Raw genomic sequence first — 23,343 nt, forward strand, 5'->3', positions numbered from 1 at the left:
TCTACCTTTTATTATGCAATATATACTCCATACTCATCTTTCATACGTATTTCTATCAAACAGCTTTCAAATTAATTGGTGGGGGAGCTTTCAGACATATAGAAAACTAAAACCCATTTAATAGTATCACCTGTTATACTGCCATAGAACTGACTGGCCATTCTTTCATTAGACAAAGTGCATATGAAGAAAAAAGGCTGTTCTCAAATAGAGGCAGACAGCACACATTATGCAGATATTTATCTATCTATTTATTTATTTAATACAGCCACCCATCTCATATGCATGACTCTGGGTGGCTAACAGCTAAAACAGAATAAAAACAGAATATAAAACAGCCAAAATTAAAAATAACATCAATAAAATAGCAACCAAAAATACTTGTGACATCCCACATTCAATATAACCATGACGGAGAAACAGACACAACCCTACTATCTAGATATGGGTGCCACGTTCTCTTCTATAAAATCTGCTGCCTAATAGGAGTACATCTTTCAAGTATTAAAAACACACACAGAATATTTACTCCAAAAAAATTAAAACATAGGTACTACTATCTTTAGGGAATGATATGATCCTGTTGACTGAATTTTTCTTGGTCCTTTATCTCCCTAGGTTTTGTTTTTATTATTGGTTCATCGTGTCATTTTTATATTGTTTACTGATGAGGATGTTGTTCTGAGTTGTATGCTGAGCAGGCAGCTATATTTAATCAATCAAACAAACAAATATTCTAAGCACTCAGGCATGATGAATTTAAAAATATATTTAAGAAATCATACTGCATTCAAGTATTTTCCCCAAGCCAATCTCCCAGCAAATATCATGATGCTGCATACAAATAAACATACTGCCTACCTCTTCTTCTCTCAGTTTCTGTCTTCTCTTTTCTTCAACAGCTGCCCTCTTTTGCTCCTCCCTCAGCCTCTGCTCCTCCAACTTCCGCCATCTTTCTTCTATTTGTTTTTCATACTGAAGCTTTGCTCTTCTTTCTTTTTCTAAGATTTGCTGCTCCCTGGCAGCTTAAAAAAAATCTCAAATAAAAATTGAGCCCACATATTCCAACTGTTATCTTAATTGTAGATTACCAGTCTTAATGCAGTCATAACAGTACCAATCATGCCCAGGATGCAGGTATCAGAAGGCTTGGTGGACCCCAAGTCTGCTTAAGTATATACTGTATAGACAAAAAGTGCTCTAACGGAAAACAAGTTGAAAGTTAATGTGCCACAATTTCTAGTAGCGAAAATCACCAGAACAGGCCAAAGAAGACCATGTACTCAGTGGTTACAGAGTGCCAAATATCTGTTGGATAGAAAAAATGGGTTAATTTTCTTGAACAGGAACACTATGCATTGCAATATTTTGTTACAGGTCTTTTACAGTTAAATATTAACTAGTATTAACTGTCAAATAGGGAAATAAGTAAATAACAAAATAAAACTGCACTTTGCCCACTAGCATTTTTTCTTCTTGAAGAACAAGTACACATCCATATATATGTGTATATACTGTATGTATGTACGTGTAGATGATTAATCCTTCATAAAGAAAAAAAAATATTCTATTTTTCTTAGGAAATTAGATACAAGCCAATCAGAGCATGAGTAAACCTTTCATATACACACTTTTGTAAGCGGAGAGAAGTTTACTCTGCGCTCAAAATAGCTGACAGAGTGAAACTAGATTCACACATCCCTTATTCTCTGAATGGATGTTGCTTGCTTGGTTCTCAAATGTTGGTGTTCATATTCAAGGGAGGCCTTGTTGGTTTGATAATATTGAGGCTGCTACCATTGGTAGGCTAGAAAGTCAAAGTGTACAGTAGCTAGGCTGAAGATTGGGGATATTGGCTAGTAGAGTTTCTAAGCCTATACCATATTTGTTCTTTCTAAAAACTAAATACTTGCTTGAGCAGAGAAAAACATAGAATAAAATGACGCTGGAGGTATGATGTTCCTGCCTGTGGGTCCCCATTTTGTTTTTCCTAATGTGTCTGACCCCAGATGAGGACAGCAGGAATATTCGTCCTAATGAATCCAAGACATGCTGGAAAGTGGCTCCTCTTTCTCCAAAAGTATAGTTAGAATCAAAAGCCTCAAGGCTGCCTACTCAAAGTAGATTATTCTTGTTTATTGAATAAGGAAATACAGCTTACCAAAATATTTTTCTCTTTCTTCTCTTCTTTCTCTAGCTAGTCTTTGCCTTTCATCTGTCTTCAGAAATCCATCTACAGCTAATAGCAAAAAAGGGAAAATCAGTTATAGCAAAGTAAATTATTTTGTCTCGACAATTTTGTTGTAACTTTACATAATGGAAAGATTTATTAATCAATTAATAAAGATTTTCACTAAAATCAAATACTACAAGCATTTTTTTTTACTAATTTACATACTGCTTCTTTCAAGATTTGTTTTAGGTCAGTATCATACATTAGCTTTATGTCATTCTTTTAAAAATCTGTTCAATTGTGTCTGATTCTCAGCAACTGCCTGGACAAGTCCCTGCAGTCTTCTTGGCAAGCTTTTTCAAAAGTGGTTTGCCATTGCCTCCTGCTTAGGATTGAGCGAAAGTGACTGGCCCAAGGTTACCCAGCTGGCTTTGTGACTTAGAGACTAGAACTCACAGGTTCCTGGTTTCTAGCCTCAACCAATACACCAAACTGGCTCTCTTTATGTCACAAAGCCTGTTAAATTCCATCTGGCTTGAAGATTTTAGTGTTGAAAGGCAACTAAGTAGATAGTGACTGGTATAAAAGAGTAATATATGATTGGCCAGAATGATTAAAAGGGTTGCAGTTCATCTAAAATTCCCATTATTTCCCACCAGTGGGCTCAATGTACATACTACCAGAATTGCGGTCGCCATTGCGAGGCAATACATTGGGGAAAGTTACCTTTTAAAGTAAAATGAGGCAGATGGTATATTATTTTTTAGACTCAAAGTTCATTTTCTATGAGTAATGAATTATTTTAAATACAAGGTCAAGCAACAGCTAATACCATTTGTCCCTGGTACAATTTAGCTATTTGCATGGAAGTTGAACAGTCCTGGTTACTAAAGACTACCATTCATGTTTAACACATGTACGTCTCCTGAATTCTAGAAGCAGCAATTCCTCTGGCTACTGACAGGAAATCTCTGTTTTTATACCCTACATGTCTTGAAACAGAAAACAATCATTTTGAAGGTTACCATGGGGCAAAAAATTCAGATATGAAATATAGATGAATTTTTCTATTAATCCTTGTATAAACTCTGCATAAACAAATTCTGCATCCAACTAAATTCTGAAATGTACAAAACATGAAAATGAAGCAATGTTAATTTCCTGCTGATTATAGAGAAAAACAAGGAGCTATCTAAGATACACATTATACTCTAGTCACAAAGATTTTACTAGAAACCGTACTCAGCTACCATCGATCTCTTCTTAAGCACTCCCAAGTTCAAAGTGTCTCAGGAAAGTGAATTCTGACTTTTGGCAGGTTTTTAGTGGTATTATAGATTTTTATTCCACCTTCTTTATTCCTATATATTTATTGGTCAACTCAAGGTGACAAACATACCTAATACTCCTGCCTCCTATTTTCCCCACAAAAACAACCTTATGAGTGGGTTGGGCTGAGTGTGTGTGACTGGCCCAAAATTTAATATTTCTAGTTTAAGTATTACTCCCTCACCTTTGATAAAAGATTTTAAAGATAGGCATCAATAACCTCAATCTCTTAGAAAAAGGATTTTTAAAGTTGATATTACTGTTAGCAACCCCAAACATATTAAAATTATTATGTAGCCCATATTTAGGGTGTACTGGAAAAACAGAAAAAGCCCTTGTACAGAGTTGGATCATTGCCATCTAGTCCAGTATTAGATATATTCTCTGGCAGCCCCTTCCCTAGGGCTTCATGCAGGATTTTTTCTACTTTATCTGAATATTCCATGGATTTATTTTGGACCCTGTTACATACAAAGCATGACCTCTACCCTCTTCATTTCACATGCAACTATAACATTATCCTGTTTTCTTCTCTTATTCTTGCTTCCAGAACACTAGGAAATTCAGGCAGAGTGACAGTCTCAGTTCATTCTGTCTTCTCCCAAACCCTTCAATATGCAGTTGAATGCCTCCAAATGGTATGATGCATAATTATGCAAATAGTGCATTATGCAAAACTCTCCAATTTAATGGACAATAATAACAGACACCTCCCCTCCCAATTTGTGTGTTAACAAAATCTTTGAACAAAAAAACCCGGACAGGGTTAGAATTAAACTTTCTCTCTTCATTGTTTGATATGACACGAACACTTACTTCTTGGAATTTTTTATTTTGAAAAATGATGTCTAATTCAAGTTTTGCTCACTGGCTATCTGTCTGTCTTTCACTATGTTAAAATCACATTTCGGTATTGTTTTAAACAAAATAGAGACAACTGATTTGTTCTCCCCCCCCCCCAAGTCTGAATTGGCTCTTTATTTGGATATGTGCAGTAAAGCAGCCAGTGACGACCTTCCTCTGATGAGAAGAAATGCTGCTGATTGGGTTTGACTATCAGACCATTCTGTTGTTTTGGAACTCAGTGGAAGATCCTACCTTTGAAAACTCAATGCAGCATGCAAGCAAGCTTTATTTGGAGGGAAAAAACTCAATGCATTGGATTGTTTTTTCCTTAAAAAGTCCAACAAGATTTCAAAACTAGTGACTTTCAAGCTGAGAATCTGTTGGCACAGCATTTTGTTAATCAGTGCTGAAATGACTTTTCCATTATGTATGAGGAAGATAAATAAGCTTGAAAAACTTTGGAAACCACCAGGATGCCAAATATAAATAACAAATGTTATTAGAATTAAAAGGCAATGTGGCCAATGTGTTTTAGAAACTTGCTTCCAAAGTTTAGGCTTTCCATTTCAACTTCCTGGAATACATCCCTAAAATAATCTTTATTCTTAGCTCCAAGGACCTATTTAGGCAATGTAATATATCATTAAAGTATCCAAGGATATATACTGCTCTGCCTCCTTATCTCTTCCTGCTCAAAACGTAGGATCAGCCTATTAGAATAACAGTCAGAACTCTGGCTCAATCTTTGTATCAAGATTACTGTTTTCTTGCTGGGAATGTGTCTGTAAAGTGTTCACAACATCCAGAGTGCCCATGCCTCCCTTTGTGGTTATTTTGATTCCTTATCAGTTGTAAAGCAATTATTTATGCGGGATCCCCTGCTAGTGTATATGCATGGTTGAACTGTTTTGGATCAATATTCTATACTGCCATGGTTTCCTCCAACTTGGAGGACTCAGATGCAGAGGAGCCTACTTCAGATGACTATTAACCAAAATTGGAGCAACCAAGCATATGAAACCAATTCTGCTAGCAATCATGCAGAACTCGCGCACAACGAGTCAGATGACAGAGGCCCTGATTTCAAATGGCCACCTAGCTCAGAACCATGCTGCAAACCCTGGAAAGCCAAGCAGAGCAGCTCTATTCAGCTCCTCAAAAAGCAAAAGGAGCAGTTGCCGTAACTGGACTTCACCTGCACCAGCATATATCAATGCAACCACCTATGACCAGCTTCTCCATTGGAAACAGAACAACTGCTCCAACCATGGCTGCGTGATTTTGTGTCTCTGAATCTTATGTGCTACCTGAACCTCAGCTTTTTGACCTCAGACCATCTGATCTCTCCTTAACATTTGGACCTTCGGAATGCTCCCGGTCTACATTTATCTGTGGGCTGATTTGTCCTTGAGTTCTCACAGCAAAGAGGGGGAAAAGAGAATCAAGGTTCAGACTGTAAGCGTGTGATCCAGATGCAGACCATAGAACATAAATGCTCTTGGCAGGAATTTTCAGGGTGGAGAGAGTGAGGGAAAAGGGAATCTCATTGGAAGTAGCAGTGTGTGGCAGTAACTAAACAAGATAAAAGAAGGCAGAGAAAGATTGGAGAGGGAGGGTGACCAATTTGATATAGCTATGCTTGAATTCAAACATTAACAAACATGTAGCTGAGGGGAAATAAGGGAAAAGGAGGTTCTGGAAGATCAGGAAGAGTCAAAAGCAGGCATGAAAAGGAAGAAGAGAAAAAGAGGGAGCAAGATATATCACCTCTAAGATTCCTCTGGAATTCAACTGTTACCCAAAAAAAATCTGGAACTGTCTAGCCCAACATAACAAGTTGCAATGTATTTGTCCCATACATGGATCATATTTTTCATTTCATAAGCATCATTATTATATTACACATTTTTGTTGAAAATAACTGTGGGTTATCCACTATCTGGAACATTATCTATCATCTGGAAAGAGCTCAAGAGGGAGCTTTTCAGGAATATATGTGGCAGGTATTGATTTTGAGTTTGTATGTATTGTATTTTTTATTTTGTGATTATGTTATTAGATTTTTTTAAAGCACCACCAATGGTGCATTAAATCACTACTTATGATTGCAGCAGGATTTGATTAATAATTAAATGATCTGACATGGGATTCCCACCATGTGTCAGGCCCTCAATGATTTGATCAGGTCAGTGGTTGCCATGAATTCCCAAGCTGCCCCAGACTCAATGCCATCCAGGGGCAGGTTGAAGTCCCCAGGAACTATAAGCGATGTCCATGGTGGCTGGCTGGGCACCTGGACAGTGACTCCACAGCAGAGGACCTACTGCCACTATCTGTAGCTCAAGCCCTACTGCTATGTTTCCTAACCATTGCTATTTTGGGGCCAACTTGTTCAGAAGGTAAGAGGAAGGAAAGCAGCCTCCACCAGTTGAAATTCTTACCTAAATAGGCTAAAATTTGGGTCTGGAGAGTTAGGCCAAAGGAATGGGTTAACTGGGTTTGTGAAAAGCACTGATGTACCCACTCAAAGATCTTTCCCACTCATCTTTTATCTTCAGAAAACCTAGAACCAGCAGTATGCCTCTCCTTGATTTCTTGTGCCCTCTATCCACATAAAGAAGCATCTTTCAAAGCAAAAGCTTGTCATCCAAGCCCACACCTTTTTCTTGCTTTCCAGAAGCACGTGAGATCCTATGAAACTTAAAATGGAATAAAAACACAAATAGCGCTCTAAAGCAGGAGAAAAGAACAAAGAGCTTTTTATAGCCTAACCTAATGCATACTTGCTCATAAATAAACTGTAAGTTGAAACAGGCCTAATTCTCAGTAAATGTACATATATGATTGCAACATTGATAAAAACATGGATTGTTTTAGCATTCAATAAACTTTATGAATGCTCAACCAAATATTTAGAAATATGTAAAAAAAACCCTCTCCAATAAATTTAATGGGCTTAGAGCTAAAGAAAAGTATGACTATTGTTGTCTACTCAATAAATGTTTGAAAGTGAGGTTCTCAAAAAAGAATTCTGTGATGACATATGGCTGGTTCGGAAAGTGAAGAAAATTACACAGGTCGTTTATGATATGGCATCACTCTGCTACTCAAAGAAAAAACTATTATTTGGATCCTTGTACAGATCTGACATTTAAAAAAAAAAGGCATATGGCAAATAAACAGACACTTGCATGGTTTCTGAATAAAGCAATGCATAAATACTAGCTTTGTAGGAATGATTAAGTGTAATCCAAGTTTTCTCTTCCTATTTACTGATCTAACTGCACTTTTTAAGTCCCAGGCAGTATATTTTAATGCTTAAGTGAAAGAAAAACAAAACCTAATTCCTTGCTTTTGTGATCTAGGACACCCTAAGTCTGTGTCAGTACACTGCACCCACCGCCAAATTGGTAGGATGTGAGTAACAGGATGTTGGCTTGCAAGATAGTCTCTAGATTAGACAGGATTAGCTAATACAGAATAGCATGAGAATGTGTGGGGCAAAAATGTGCTTTCCAGTGCCTCCCAACTATCAAAAATGTGCTGATTATGCTTCTGGGCATACTGGCAACATGTGCCAACACTGAACATTATCGTGCTTACCATTAGTTTGGACTGTTGCACAGGAGATGGGTTTGGCTAATACTAGTTGCCTAGTCTACACCTTCACCATCTTACTAGAAAGTTTTATATGAAAGTCTCAACTGACCAAGGCCATGATGGACAGTAGAGGTCAATTTATATGAACTCATTTAGTAATGTCCATGGTAAGTAAAGGTAAAGGTTTCCCTTGACATTAAGTCCAGTCGTGTCCGACTCTAGGGGGCGGTGCTCATCTCCGTTTCAAAGCCAAAGAGCCAGTGTTTGTCTGTAGACACTTCCGTGGTCATGTGGGTGGCATGACTGAACGGAATGCCGTTAACTGCCCGCCGAAGCAGTACCTATTAATCTACTCACATTTGCATGTTTTCGAACTGCTAGGTTGGCAGGAGCTGGGACTAGCAACGGGCGCTCACCCCGTCACACGGATTTGAACCGCCGACCTTCCGCTTGGCAAGCTCAGCAGCTCAACTGTTTAACCCACAGCGCCACCACGTCCCTTTTAATGTCCATGGTACAGTAGAATTAATTATGAATTAATGGGCTAAATGTTATGTCAGAAAGTCTGAACTGGTGTCATCTAAGTTGTTATGGGACAGTTGGTGATAGTTGCATGTTACACTTCATTTAATAGTGACAATGAACAACCAGATATGACTTAGGAAAAACTGTGCAACAATGTCAATGAATGCAGTCTGGGGTGGGGGGAGGATATTCTGGTGGGGGACATGAATGAATGAGTGGGAACAAGGCAATAAAAAATGATTGGGCTATTTAGAGATCTAAGAATGAATGAGAATGCTTGACTATTTGATAAATATCTTAGAAAAAATCTGTTTTTATTAAGAAAAAAACCTTCATAAATGTAGATGACAAAGGAAAGAACATAAATCTAAATTTATTCCAGTTTATATTATATATAGTATTATAATTTATGTAATAAATTTCAAAATATTGATACTAGTGAAGGACTTAGGGGTGATGAGATGTTCTGAATTTGAGACAGACTGTTTTTGGTAGTGTCAAGAATGGATCTTGAAAATAATGAAAATGGAAAAGAAAAGAAAAAAGAAAACCCTAGAGTCATACAGAATAACTGCAGGAAGAACCAACATGAGTCTAATATGAAAAAGCATTAGAAGGTTCTAGTCAATGGGGTTGTAAGGTGATAGGCTAAGGTCTCAGACTTCCTCTCCAAGAAATCTTCTAGGCATCCCTTGGATTAGTGGCTTGGTAGTTCCCACTGCCTGTGTCCCAAGGAGGTCCTTCTCATGAGCAAAAATATAAAAATGCAATAATGCAATCATCACTGTAATGTTACTTTCTGGCTATATATAAATGAGATATAGAATTGCTTTTTAATGTTAAAATATTTAAATTGTGAATGTCCATTGATCTGGAGTACAGAGCTGTGCAATTTCTAATATACGGCAACTGCCAATTGGTTAAATTTAAAATGCCCGAAGTCCACAAGTTGGCATTCAGCTGTTACAACTCCCACAGGTCCTGAGCATTACAGTAATCAGTTAATGTTGCAGGGAAAAATTACCTCATAAAATTTTAAAGTATCCTCATGCACAATCTGATATATATTCATAAAAGACTGATATATATATACAATTGAGCTTGTATGGAGATGTAACAAACACTGAATTTAAGTACACAGCGACAAGATAATTTAATTTAATGCAACTTCTACCTATTTACCAAATTCTTACATATAATTTTAATCCAAAAGCAAAGTCTTTTCTTTTCTCTGGACCTCCAGAGTTAATTCCAGCTGTTTATTTGAGCTGCTAAGAAGTTGGTATACCACAGCACAGACACAACTTTCTGTTACCTGACTTTTCCTCTGATTTAAAGAGAGGAGAGTTCCAGAAGAGTTACAGTCTGGGGCATCTGCCTTTGCTTTACAAGACAAAAGTCATATTTCCTCTAATGTTGATTCTGCTTGAGACAAAGGAAATGTGTGTGCTTCCTACAAAGGAATGAAGATAAAGTTGGTGGCCTAAAGAGGCTCTCTATGCCTTTTAGTTTCCCTCTTTTATCTTCTTCTATTTTTGTACTTTTTCTATTTTTATATGGTTTTACAACTTTTTTTTTTGTAAGCTGCCCAGAGTAACTTTTATAGTGAGATGGGCAGTGTATAAATTTAATAAATAAAAGACTTACACTAGCACAGAAGTGTGTGAAGTTACCATAATGGGATATAGGGTGAAAAAGGGTGCTTTGTGGAATGATGAAATCAAAGACGCTGTGGATTAAAACACAAAATGTAAAATATGTATAGAAAGAAAAATAGTTGCAAATAATGGGGTCAAAGATAAAAGAGGCAGAGAAAATGCAGAATGATTTTAATGGAAATAAAGCACTGCTTTGGAAGAGGGATGAGGAATGAATAGAATTAAAGATAAAAGTGATGAATTTAATTTTCCTTAAATTGCAGTTTAAAGAGTATGTGCAGATCTCTGCTTTTTGTTCTTCAGGAAATTGTTGAGAAATGTATAAATGTTAGAAAGTTTATTGTACATATATTTATACATACACATAATAAAGCAAATAGGCTTGAATTATGGGATGTTTTGTGTACATAAGACGACTGACTGTTAAATGTGATAAGAACAGTACAGGATGATAATAAAGCATGTATGTGAATAAACAGAACGCTTAGCAAATGCTTCATGTTGGCCAGGGAATAAAATAAGGATGTGTGATATCACCTTGGTTGTTTGCTGTATTTATGGATAAATATGTAAGAATTGCTTGTGGAACCAACAGATGTCTGCTGGTTGGGGATGTGAATACATGAGTACTTTTGTATGCCGATGATGCAGTGTTGTTGGTTGAAGACCCAAATGGTTTGTAGCAAATGTTAGCTTATATAATGCAATAAATATTAATATGAAAATTAATGCACTGAGACTTCCAGGGGAGGCATGACGAATTGAAGACAGCTCTGCAAAAGCAGATCCAACAACCACAGCAAAGACCAAGGGACTGGTGAATAGACCAGCTCCTTGGAACCTCTCTGGCTAAGGAGAGGATAAGAGATTGCCCACATGTACTCTGGATGGCTGCTCCTCGTGAGGAGGCTGCAGGATAGCAGTTTTCATGGGTTTGAGCACCAGAGACAAGGGTTAGCCATCTTGCTCGCAACCACAGTGGAGACTTTTAAAGGACGCTAAGTTCACAAACCTCACTTTCTAATCACTTTCAGAAATTGCTCATTAACTACTTCTAAGCTATTAAAGAGCTTCAGAACGACAAGTTTGAAAACCCTGAGCCTGACTTTTCAGGACTGTCAATCCTGAATGAAAGAAAATTTTAAACATAAGATTAAGACTTTAAAGTATCTGAAATAAACAGCAAAAAGCTAAATAAGATTTTAATATTGGAAAGTTATAAATGGACTAAGGGTCCAGATAAAATTGGAATACTGAAGGTTTTACAATAATATTTTGGAATTAATTATAAAGAACTAAAAGGCTTCTTCCCAAACTTCTCATGGGAAATAGATTCTGTTCTGGTTTTTACAAGACATAACAAAGATAAGCAATTTCATGATTTCAAAAAATGGACACTAGAGGGGACTAAAGGTTTTAGGTACATAAACAATTTACAAGCCTGTAAAATGATACAAAATGTTCTAACAAAAGTATTGAAGGAGACTTGAAGAATGGAATCAGAAAATCATAGCTACAATATCAACAATGTCAGTAATGATGTCTGTGTCTATGAACAGATGATATCCAAAAGATGTTATTGAAGAAATGAAAGATGCAGAACAAATTTAATCTGACAATATAGAGATGATATCGAAAGTGGATTTACAAATGACAGGCCAAGAGAATGACTTAGAAAAGGATGTTTCACCGGATCTGCAAAATAAAGTGGCTGAGGCTTTAAAATTTAAAAGGGAAATGACAAACCAAGAGAGAGACCTGGATAATTTTCTCCTATTGGATTTACAAAAGAGACTTGTTAAAAGCCTTGAAGAACTATATGCAATGGGACAAAGAAGAAATGAAATTAAATCCTACAACAATATTTGAATGAACTAAAGATTGTTAGAAGTAAAAGGAAGGAATATAAAGTTGATTTATTCGATCAAAGTTAAAACAAGGATTGTTGTTACTTCTGGCAACCCTTTAGGGACTTTCTGCTCATACCAGGACTGAAAAGATTATCTTTTATGGATTTGTTTATAGATAAGAGAAGGGATATGGGATGAAGATATGTTTGTAACCTTAGAGGGGGTGAAGAGTCTAAATTTGTTTATACTTGTTGTGATGAAGGTTGGAAGCCACTTCTTCATATTTTTTTCTCTTTATTATATTCTTACTTTTCTCTTTTTTGTTGCACTTTTTACTCCTATTATCTTTTCCTTAAGTTTAGTTTGTATTAGATTTTACTCATAATCAAAATTCTTAGTAAAACTTACATATAAAAAAATTAATGCACTGAGACCAAAATACCTGTGTTTGACAGGGAAAATGATCTGTATCATTCCAAATTAAAATGATTACAATAAATGGTGAAAATTACACCAAGTATATTAATTTGTGTATCCTGTCAGAATATTTACTAGAGATAAATGTAGAAACTTGGTAGAAAAATGGTCTGCTGCAAGGAATGCATGTTTGGCAGAAGAAGTAAAGATGGCTGTGTATACAGTAACATGTTTCTACCAGCTTTGTTACATATAAATGAGAGTTGAGTATGTCAGGAGAAACATAAAAGTTGAATACAATGGGAGTGTGGCACTTAAGAAGTGTATTATAGTAAAACAAGAAGCAACAGGATCAAGAACAATTGGTGGCTGAATGAGTATCAACTCATATCTTGAGGTGAATTGGTTATGCAAAGAAAATGAAAAAGAATCAAACCATAACACACATATATGAAGAAAGAGTGAATGGGCTGAGAGGAAGGAGAAGACCAAGAAAATCACAGTTGGATAAAATTGATAAAATCTTCAAAAAGAAAGAGGTGAGAAGTTTAAATAGCAAACAACAATGTATAAAGCAAGTTATCGACATGATGAAAACCAGGATGGTTTGCAAAAGATTTATCTGGTGTTAACTAGATTTAGCCATATTTCTTGTAATTTCTTTAGTTTACTGTTACTTACTTCTGCCTGGCATAATACTGCTTATCCCAAAGGGGAATAGTGTATGTATATATGGGTAATCTAAAAAAACCAGTAATTTGCCAACATGCCAATTACACATTCCATCTTATCAAATTAAAAGTTTATTTTTTGCCACAATTTCTGGTTTTCAAACAGTAACAACCCAAAAATAGGCAAATGCACGTCTGTTTTTCCTCACAATATATAGAAGAAAAGAGCAGGACTGCTTGACACTGGCAATTTATTTGGGCTCCTTTCTGGTTATAACAGAATATTTATTTCTGACTTAATGTTATATATAAATAAAAACATCAATTATGTGTCTACATAACGCATCCAGAATACAATGTCATATGGCCTGGAAAAGGTACAGGATTTAAACCCCAGTACCAACACCAAACAGCATTTCATTCTGTTATACATAGGGACACCATGAGTCGTAAATGACTTGACAGCAACTAACAACCGACTTTTACTGAAAGATTAATTTCAAATATGTTTAAAACACATTTAAAGACAGTAAGACTGATGTTAATTTGACCAACAGGTTTATTTGTAGCAGGGTTTAAAAGGCAATATTCTATTTTATTTGTTCCTTAAAAAGAATTTAAATAAAACCTTGCAAAGATTTTATTTGATCATGTATTACACATCTAGTAAAAAGCAAGCCTACTGCTATCTACTAGGTCTATTCTAACAAACGAAAAGGCCACAGTTTTAACAAAATTATAACTTGCCTAAAATATATATATAAATCCAAACTGTGACTCCCATTAAATAAATCAAAACAAATCAAAGTGAGGCATCACTTTTGCTGGGCAGCCTTCTTAGTCCCACTAACTCAGTGCTTCCAAAACTTTTTCCTTCATTACCCAAAGCCACTTATCAGAAAAGCCTTTTTACCCAATGTAGGTAAAACACTTCAAGTCAATTTAATGGGGATGTGTATGGTTACCCAAAGAAAAACTTACCCAATTTTGAGTAATTTACCCAGGCTTGGGAAGCACTGCACTAACTTAATGTCCTGTCTGTATATCATTCTAAACTGTTTCTTTAACCAGAGTCTGTTGGACAAGATAGAATTAACTGAGCAGCAATATCATCCTAAGCCAAAACTCAAACAAATCATATTGTAATAAGCCAGTGTGTAAACCAAGCCACGGGTTAGATGCAAGCAAGTAGACCTCTATTACTGTACTTGCTTTTGCAGAACTACCAGCTAAACTGAAAATGTGCTTCACCTTGGAGGTGGTAGGAAACAGTCTCTGTCCCAGATTTTTTTTTTCCACACCTGCATAAAAAGACCAGAGCTGTGCTGAAAATTAGCTTAAATACTGAGTCCCTGCCTTAATTAAGAGCACCACCTCAAGTGCTTGGCAGCATATTCCATGATTGAGTAATGTCTCTTCTACACGGAGGTGCCCTGCAACTCCAATCCAACAGGTTTAGAGACAGAGAAAAACATGTAGAAACTATTTAAAATAATTTCTTTAAAATTAAAATATTCATCTTGCCAGCGCGTATTCAGCCACGTGCGTATTCAGCCACGTCACCTTAGCCTCCCTGAAAATATCAGTTTCCTGCTCCTAGTCATGCAAGTGAATGTCGAACAAAACATTCAACATTGGTTTGGAGTCACAGGGAAGAGCAAACCATTACAGCTTTAAAAGACTTTATCGTTTCTAGAGATCAGGATGCACTGCACTTTCCTTTCTAGCAAAGGAATCTCAGAATTTTCTAGGTGCTTGTCTGATGAAGGAAAAAGCCCCACCACCCGAATATCGATTGTTCATCCAACCTCTTCCTGCTCCACCTATTCCTAGGCTAGTTAATATTTTCCAACGACTAGGAATAAAATAGCCCTCTGCTTCTCTGGTCCTCACCCCTACCTCCCGTTAGGCCTCCATCCATCACTAGTGTAACACCCACCCTTGCATTCCCCAACCTTCCCAAGGCTTTTTGGCGCCTTCCCAGCTTTTCCACGTTGCCATTTCCAACGAACTCGCCTGCCAAATGCCACAACACACACCCACCCTTGCAAACAAATCTCGCCACCACACAGCGGCTCTCTACGGGGCTTGTCTGTAACTGAACAGCAGAAACACCACGTTGCCGCTGCAATTTGGGCACGAAGAACGGAAGGGCACCTGCTCCGAGGCAACTCGGAGCGGCGGTAGGGCAAAGTCAGGGAGGTCACAGGCAATAGGCTACCCCACAAAGAAGGAGCCTTCTCTTACAAACCACACCCACAAGGGATCGTGTCATCCACCTTTCGCCCCTACCTGAAGCCCGCGAATACAAGGGAGACGTTCGCGTTGTCCCCGGCTCCGCCATCTTCCTCCTCCGGCGCGCAAGCTGCTGCTTACTTTTCTCCCCAGCCGCCTGCTGCCGCGGTTAAGCACCGTAGCTGCCGATGATAATACTATTACTACTGCTGCTACTGCGCGGCCGCAACCGCACAGGCGCACTTTCTGTTCCAGCACGACACCTGACGCGGCGTTGTAGAATTGGAGAGGCGGGAGAAGGTTACAAACGCTAGAGGTTGACAGAGCAATTGCTGAAAACTAGGAAGAGTGAGCGGCCGCGTAGCTTCTGGCGCTTTCCAGGTGCACATTCCTTCCTTCCGCGGCTCTTGCTACCTTTTGGTTAACGTGTGGCAACCTGTTCGTGTTCCCTTTCTTTTTTGCCCCAGGCAACAGCGCCAGTTCTGCAGGCTGTTCGCGAGTGCGCGCCAAAATGGATTCGTGTCGGCTGCCCCCAATCCAAAAAGCAGCCCTTTGCTCAAGCGACTGCTCTGGGTGGCGGAGAGCAAGATGCAACAGTTGCTTCAGGGGGATTGGCTGAATTTCCAGTTTACGTTAAGCACTCCTTTCAACTTAACGGGAAAATTAAGCTAAAGCACGCGGGCAAGAAACAAGTTGGGGCAAAAGATTTTCTCCCAAACGTTTGTATCATTCCGAAACAAAGTGCAAATACACTATATGCTCTGAGTAACACCTGGGAGCAGCATCACTTCTTTTGGTGTAGACCTTAATGGTATTAGTTTAATCACTGCCTTCCCCACTTTTAAGGTTTTTCCTTGAGTTAGATTCAAGATACTTAAACTTCTAGGTATTTTAATAGGCACATGATATAAGCATCACATGACTGTTTTTTATTCCCAGCACCAACATGGAAAAGGCAAATTTGGATATTAAAATAGGAAATCGCCCTGTAGAAGGTACATTTTCAATTTCAGTAAGGTATAACTGTTGGTAAATTTTGTGAGCTCCCATTCCCAGCAAAGTCTGCCACATGTAGGCAAGGCCAGCCGCACACACTCTCAGACATGCCAAATACACAAATCTCCCTTCATCTGGCACTCAACACCTCTCCCCCTCAAATCAATCATGGCTGATAATGGGAATGACCAACACTCCTTCCTTTTTAGCTAGAAAAAAATCAAAGTTCAGTCACTGTGGAATTCTAGCTTCAGGAAGGGATTGTAGCAAAGCTTATTTGGACAAGCCCCAAAGAAGTTTCCCCCAGGCCTACTTTAAAGGCTTTCTCTTGAGATGTGAGGGAGGAAGATCACAGGGAGATACAATGGAAAAGGGCATACTCTTGGCAGCCGAGAAGGAGAGAGAGGAGCTTCAGATTGGTACCCTAAAGCCTCAAGGAAGTCAATAGAAAAAAACACAGCCCAGAAAAACAGAGGTAGCTCTCCCGTTCTATGGAGAGTTACACTATCTGCATCCATGGTAAAAACAATTAAGCTGGTTTCTTAGGGACCTTGATGATGAAGCCAATTTAGTGGCCTGCTAGAACCACTGAAATTGAGCAGAGCTTATAACACACCTGAGAAGCTGGCACAGAAAAAAGAACATTATCTTAGATAGCTTTACTGAGCATGCCAGAGAAACACAGGTTATCGATCTTACACATTCAGTCCTCCCAAGCATAAAGAATCACATGCTTAGACAGATTAGGTTAAGATAAGTAAAAGAATTCTTACTGACTTTATTGTTGCTTCTGTTACACCCATCTTGGTAGAAAAGATGAAGTTCCTTTGTTCTTCTTTTCTCTCTAAATACATAGTTTGCCCTAAACCTCAGCAATACAGCTGCCAAGAGCTGCGTGGAGGAAGAGCTGAATTCTTTATCAAGGCCTGAGTACATGGCCCTGATGAAGAGAGCAGCATCCATGCTGCCTGCTTGATGGGTGGAAGAAGGAGAAAGAGGAAGTGGGAATGAGAATGGCAGCAAACAGCATCCTCAGAGTTGCATTGTGGGACAATTCAATTTACATGCTAATTCACATGCAAGTGAGGCATGCTGGATTTGCCAGGACTTCCAACAGATGTCTCAGGAGCTCTTGTAAACTGCTCCTAAAACTCCAGTTGAATATTGTAATCTATTAGTCAGGGATTATCCAGGAAATACAAGCAGGAAAAGTGCTGGGGAAATATTTCACCTTTATGGTAGAGTTAAAGTTTGTAGCGAAGGATCTTGCACCCAATACATGTGTAGCCTGGCAGCCCAGCTCCTTCCTTCCCACTGCAACCACGAAGTGATTATTGCAGTTTTCACTAGCAGGATAGATTCATTTTATTTACTTACATTCTACTAAACTATATTTCTAATAGACAGACTTAAATAATTAAATAGAAAAATAAACTTTTTCTATTCGTATTCCCACAGCAAAGTGCACATTAGTGCATTTGCATTACATATTTACCCATTGTAGACTATTAGGTGAACCATGATTTGTTCAATTAACTCAGTTTTGGGGCTTTGATAAATGGAATCATAAACTAAATGGATTGGGAAGTCAAAATGTTCTTGGTTAGTTTGTGGGTATGATGATCACTTTAGTGACAAGGGCAAAGGCATCATTTCATAACGCACAGGAGAAGGCAGTAATAAACCATTTCTATCTTACCAAGAAAATGGCATGAATAAACAAAGTGATTAGCAATATGTTTCCGTATAACAGGCTCCTCAAGTCAAATGAAACTCAACGTACTACTGAAGAAGAGCTGAGAATCATTTGGAGAACTAATGGTGTTTATAACGTCTTAGGGACATCAGCTGATGTTACCACACAGTAAAAGAAAATCTAAAACTGCAAAGACAGAATTATAGCAGGAATATGGAATGTAAGAAGCATGAACATGGGAAAATTCAATACAATAAAAGATTAAATGAATCAACTATACATTGACATCTTAGGTATCAGAAATGAAAAACAAAACAATGGCTATATACATGGACATCACCAGACAGTGCAGTGAAATCAAAGTGATTATATTATTGGTGGAAGAGTTCAGTTATAATAACAAAGACAAGGCCAGGGGCTGACTGTGGAAGTCAGCATGAACTGCTTGTGTGCAAATTCCAAATGAAACTAACGCCAACCAGTTTCTATGATACAGTCCTAACCATATACAGGTAGTCCTCTACTCATGACCATTTCTCCAGTGCCAGAAGTTATGGCCATTGAAGCATCCCTGTGGTTACATGATAAAAATTTGGGTGCTTGGCCACCTGCACTTGTAACCGCAGGGTTGCTTCAATTCCTTCCCACCCGCCTATCTCCCCCCATCTATGCCCTTTTGGCCCCCGGCCACCCTGCGCTCTGCTTTTCAGCTGACCTGAAGCAGTATTACAATTACATCTGTAAAGACATGGAAAAACAAGGAAAGTCTTCAGAAGGATGTTCCAACCTCAAATTGGCTTATTAAAGGATGCCAATGGATAGAAAGGAACTCATTCAAGAAAGAACAATAATTCTAAAGATGGAAGGATTATACTGAAATTCTGTACATAGAGTGGTCAACATTCAGGAAAGCTTAGAAGATATTCCCTATTTACCAGAACCTCTAGTACTAGAAGATGAAGTTAGATCAGCACTGTGGCCATTACCAAGCCTGTAGTTTGTAGGTCAGTCTATGTATCAATACCAAAGAAAGGAAATTTAAAGTGTGCAAACTATCAATTTCTTTAATTTCACATATTAGCAAAATAATGCTTAGGATCATTAAACACAGATTAGAGCCCTACATGGAAATGGAGATGTCAGATGTTCTACCTGGCTTTAGAAAGAGCTGAGGAATAAGAGACATTATTCCTGATATATACTGTAATTGAGAAAGCCAAAGAATACCAAAAAGAAATCAGCGTGCGCTTCATTGATTATAAAGAGATCTTTGATTGTGCCATCCATATCAAGCTGTGGATTGTGCTTAGAAAAATGGGAATCTTAGAATGTGTCATTGTCCTCACAAGAAATTTATATATAGGACAAAAAGCCACCATCCAGATGGAACATGGCAAACATGGAACATAGTGAAACAGACTGACTTCAGGTAGGCAAAGGACTGAGACAAAGATATGTAGTTTTGCTTAAGATCCACATGAAACCGTTGGGTGAAATTGTCAGTTTTGGGTCAAGTATCATCAATATGCTGATGGTACCCAATTATACTTCTTGACCCCAGGCCAACTAAGTGATGCTGTTCCTGGCCCAGTTTTTGGAGGCTATGCAGATCTGGGTGGTGCTGAACAGATACAGGCTCAACCCTGACAAAAATGAGTGGCTCTGTTTGTTTGGTTCTCCCAGTTCTGTCTTCAATGGGTTGTATTTCCCCATGTGAGACTTGTGCACAATCTGGGGTTCTTCTTAGACTCACAGCTCCTGCTTGAAGAGCAGGTGGCAGCTGTGGCCAAGAGGGCCGTTTAACAAGTTCATCTGGTGCACCAGTTGCATTCATTTCTGGCTGGGAGGTTCTTCAGGCAATCATGCCTCAGCTACCTCATGATTGGATTACTGTAATGTGCTCTACAAGGAGCTGCTCTTGAAGATCATCCAGAACCTACAACTGGTCCAGAATGTGGCAAGATGGGTAGTGATGGGTATGTTGTGGTATGCTGACATATTCCCACTGCTTTGCAAGCTGCACTGTTTAGCAGTTTCTGGGTGAAATTTATGGGTGCAATTTATTTAGCCCTTCATGGTATAGTGCCTGGCTACTTGAGGGACCTCTTGTTTCCTAATGTTTTTGCCCACCCAGTTAAGTCAAGCAGAGTAGACATGTTTTGTCTGGGTCCTGAGTCCTGCTGATCAAACATGTCCTGGGTCCTGTTGATCAAGCAGTGTCGTCTTGCAGGACCCAGGAAGCATGCCTTCTCAGTGGTAGCTCCTGCCCTCCCACCCCCGATTAATATTTCCCCAGAGATCTGTACTGCTCCCATCTTAATGACTTTCTATAAACTGTTAAAATGTGGTTGTTCTCCTAGGCTTTGGGACAGGATGGTTGCCCGGTCAGTTGTGTGTGTGTGTGTGTGTGTTGTGATATAGATTTGATCTTCCTATCAACTTATTTGGCAGGAGGATGGATATATGTCGTTTTAATTGTAAGCACCCAGAATTATTGGGTCAGGAGGCCTTGAAACTGAAATACATAGATACACACATTCCCTCTCCTTATTTATTCAATCTACATGCTGAATACATATTGAGGGAGGCTGCGCTAGAAGATGAACATGTTTTTAAAACTGAAAGAAGAAACATCAGTAACCTGACTTATGCTGAGGACACTCCCCTGATAGCTGAAAATATAAATGACATGCAAGCTGTAGTTTTTAATGTCAAGGACCACAGTGAAAGAGGACTAAGATTAAATGTAAAAATGACCAAACTAAAGACAACAGGTAGGGCTCCCAGGCTTAGAATTGAAATGAAGATATTGGAGTGATGGATGGATTCTGGCTCAGGATTGACTAACAACCATAAAGGAATCAGCAGTCATGAAATATGCCACAGAATAGGACTTCATAGCATTGAAGACCTTGGAAAAGATATTCATATACTGTAATACCTATAGAGACCAGAATCATGCTGATAGTGGTTTTCTCTGTGACATGCTATGGAGAAAGTTGGACTAGGATAGAAAGAATATTGATGCTTTTAAATGTTGGTGTTGGACCAGGGTCTTGAAAATACCAGACAGTCAAGAAAACAAGCAAATCATCATAGAACAGAGTTCATACTCAAAGCATAAATGACCAGGCTCAACCTATCATATTTTGACCACATATGAAGACCCAGGTCTCCTGAGATGTCTATAATGCTGGGAAACGTGGAAGGGGATAACCAGCAGCCCAGTGAGTGGACTTGATTATAGTGGGTATCCTGTTGGAAGCCTTAAGCCTTAAGATATCCTGGAGGATATCTATGTGGTTGCTAAGAGTCAATCCTGATGTGATGGCGCATCAATCAGTATGATGTAAGAGTCTTGAGAGAAGTTTGTATAGTTTTCGGAGAATGAGGCAAGTTAATCTGTTGCAAAGGAGCTGGGATAAAACAAGTCTCATTGAGAGCCTATATCTCAATGTATTTATTATGACAAAAGCTTTCATGAAATATTCATAATTTTCATCAGATAGACTGTATTGAACTGAGATAAATAGGAATATACACCCATGCAAGGGAGGCTGGGGTAAGAATAAACGAGCATGAAAGAAATGAAATGCAAAAGTTAAAAAAAAAAGCTGACAGTGATGTATGTCAATAGAGCTGTATGATAGTTCAGACTCAACTCCACAGTGTGCTTTGAATCATTCAGGGGCACTAATGCAGCACCTGTCTGCAAATCATTAAAGCAGCCATAAAATCTGGGGGAAAACTGCTTTGAAAAGCTGCAGGTAGTTATAAAACACTTTTTCGGAACTAAATCAAAAGTACTGCAGAGCCCTGGTGTTCAATATGATTTCTAACTGATCTGTTAATATTTGTCACAGCCTCGCTCATATCTGACTCACTTCATTCTGTTGTTCCTATGATATATACACATGCAAACTCCATGTCATGCGCTGCCTCCCCCTGAATAACATTCAGACACTGTTTTGCGAATCAGGCTCTGGTTTATTGCAGGGCAGGTACAGCGTTGGTAGAAAAAAGCTGAGAGTGACAGGAGCGCGCCGGTGCGGGGTTTAAATACCCCGCGCCGGTCAGCGCCCCCTCGCTCACGGTCACGTCACCCCCCTTTGTCCCATGCGTTGCCCTGCCGGTGGGTGAGGGTTTCCGGGATCGCCCATCATCAGGTTTCCATTCTTCTGCTGATTGCTTTCAGCTGGGCGATCCCCGTTGTATTGCCGCTGATGGTTTGGGTGGCTCCGTGATTCATTTGGCTATTGTTTGTTGGCCGTTAGTCGTTGTAGGTTGATGGCTACTTAACTTGTACCCCTTCACCTATTTCCTTGTCATTGTCATGAGTGCCATTGCGCTGATGACTTTAGCTCAACGGCACTCATGACATACTGCCCCCTTTCCGAATAGTGTTCTCCCCCGGGTTTCTGGGTTTTCCCCGTGGAGCTGTCAAAACGCCACATTTTTTTTTTTTTTTTTTTCAAAGTTCCCGCCGGAGTAGTTGTCGCCCCTCCCTTTGCTCCTCCCTCTACCATGTGCCTTCCCAGGGTGTGTCCATGGTGCGCATGCTCGGGTTCTGACCTGGCGTGCGCATGCTCCAACCACACCCTGTTTGTTTGGCTCAGTTCGGCGAGGCGAGAGGCGTGGCTGGTCGGGTGCTTCTCAGCTCCAGGTAGGGCCCTTCTTTTCTTATTTAGAGTGCGTCGCCTTTGTTGTGTCTCCTGGGCGTTGCCCCCAGGTTGCCCTGTTGACTTGCTTGCCACTCCCCCGCGGCCGGGGGGCGGGGGGAGGGTGCTGGCGATCGTTTGTCACCACCCCGTGGGCCCGGGGCGGGGGGAGTGAGTCCCGGGGGGGGGAAGGTCCACCCAAGTCGCGGGCTTGGGGGGGGCCCTTTCCCTTGGGGCACGGGAGGCGGGGGGGGCCTGCGGGGGGGGGGTTTGGTTTTGCTGACCTTGGTAGCGGTTTGTCGGGGTATGCCCGGTGAAATGCTCTGGTCAGGTCAGGCGCGTTAACGTTGTGCGCCGCCACCCATTCCGGGTGGGGGAAGTGTTTCCACCTGACCAGATAGTGTAGAGTTCCTCGTTGCTTGCGGGAGTCGAGGATGTCCCTTATCTCGAAGTGGTGTTGCCCGTCGATCATTAGCGGTGCGGGCTGTGGCGTGCTTGGGTGCCATCGGGAGGTGGTTGCCGGTTTTAGGAGGCTGGTGTGGAACACCGGGTGGAGTCTCCGGAGGTTGTGTGGCAGGTCCAGGCGTATTGCTACCGGGTTCACTATTTGCGTGACTCGGAACGGCCCGATGTACTTAGGCCCCAGTTTTTTCGAGGGTTGGGTTGACTTTAGGAACTTGGTGGATAGA

The 23,343-nt window shown here is 39.6% G+C and overlaps 1 protein-coding gene across 3 annotated transcripts in view; it reads right to left on the minus strand.

Annotated features, from left to right (window-relative positions):
- MAP7D2 (MAP7 domain containing 2) overlaps window positions 1-15,485 on the minus strand; it is a 43,119-nt gene extending 27,634 nt beyond the window's left edge. For all 3 annotated transcript variants that reach the window (XM_063305162.1, XM_063305161.1, XM_063305163.1), the window contains exons 1-3: window positions 15,362-15,485; window positions 2,162-2,239; window positions 862-1,025 (exon numbers count right to left, since the gene is read on the minus strand). In XM_063305162.1, coding sequence (XP_063161232.1) covers window positions 862-1,025; window positions 2,162-2,239; window positions 15,362-15,413 — 294 coding nt within the window. In that variant the 5' untranslated portion in view covers window positions 15,414-15,485. The remainder of the gene's footprint in view (window positions 1-861; window positions 1,026-2,161; window positions 2,240-15,361) is intronic.
- Between the last annotated feature and the right edge of the window lie 7,858 nt (window positions 15,486-23,343).

This window comes from Candoia aspera, chromosome 5, assembly GCF_035149785.1.
Source record: "Candoia aspera isolate rCanAsp1 chromosome 5, rCanAsp1.hap2, whole genome shotgun sequence".
In the NCBI taxonomy this organism is placed as follows: domain Eukaryota; kingdom Metazoa; phylum Chordata; class Lepidosauria; order Squamata; family Boidae; genus Candoia; species Candoia aspera.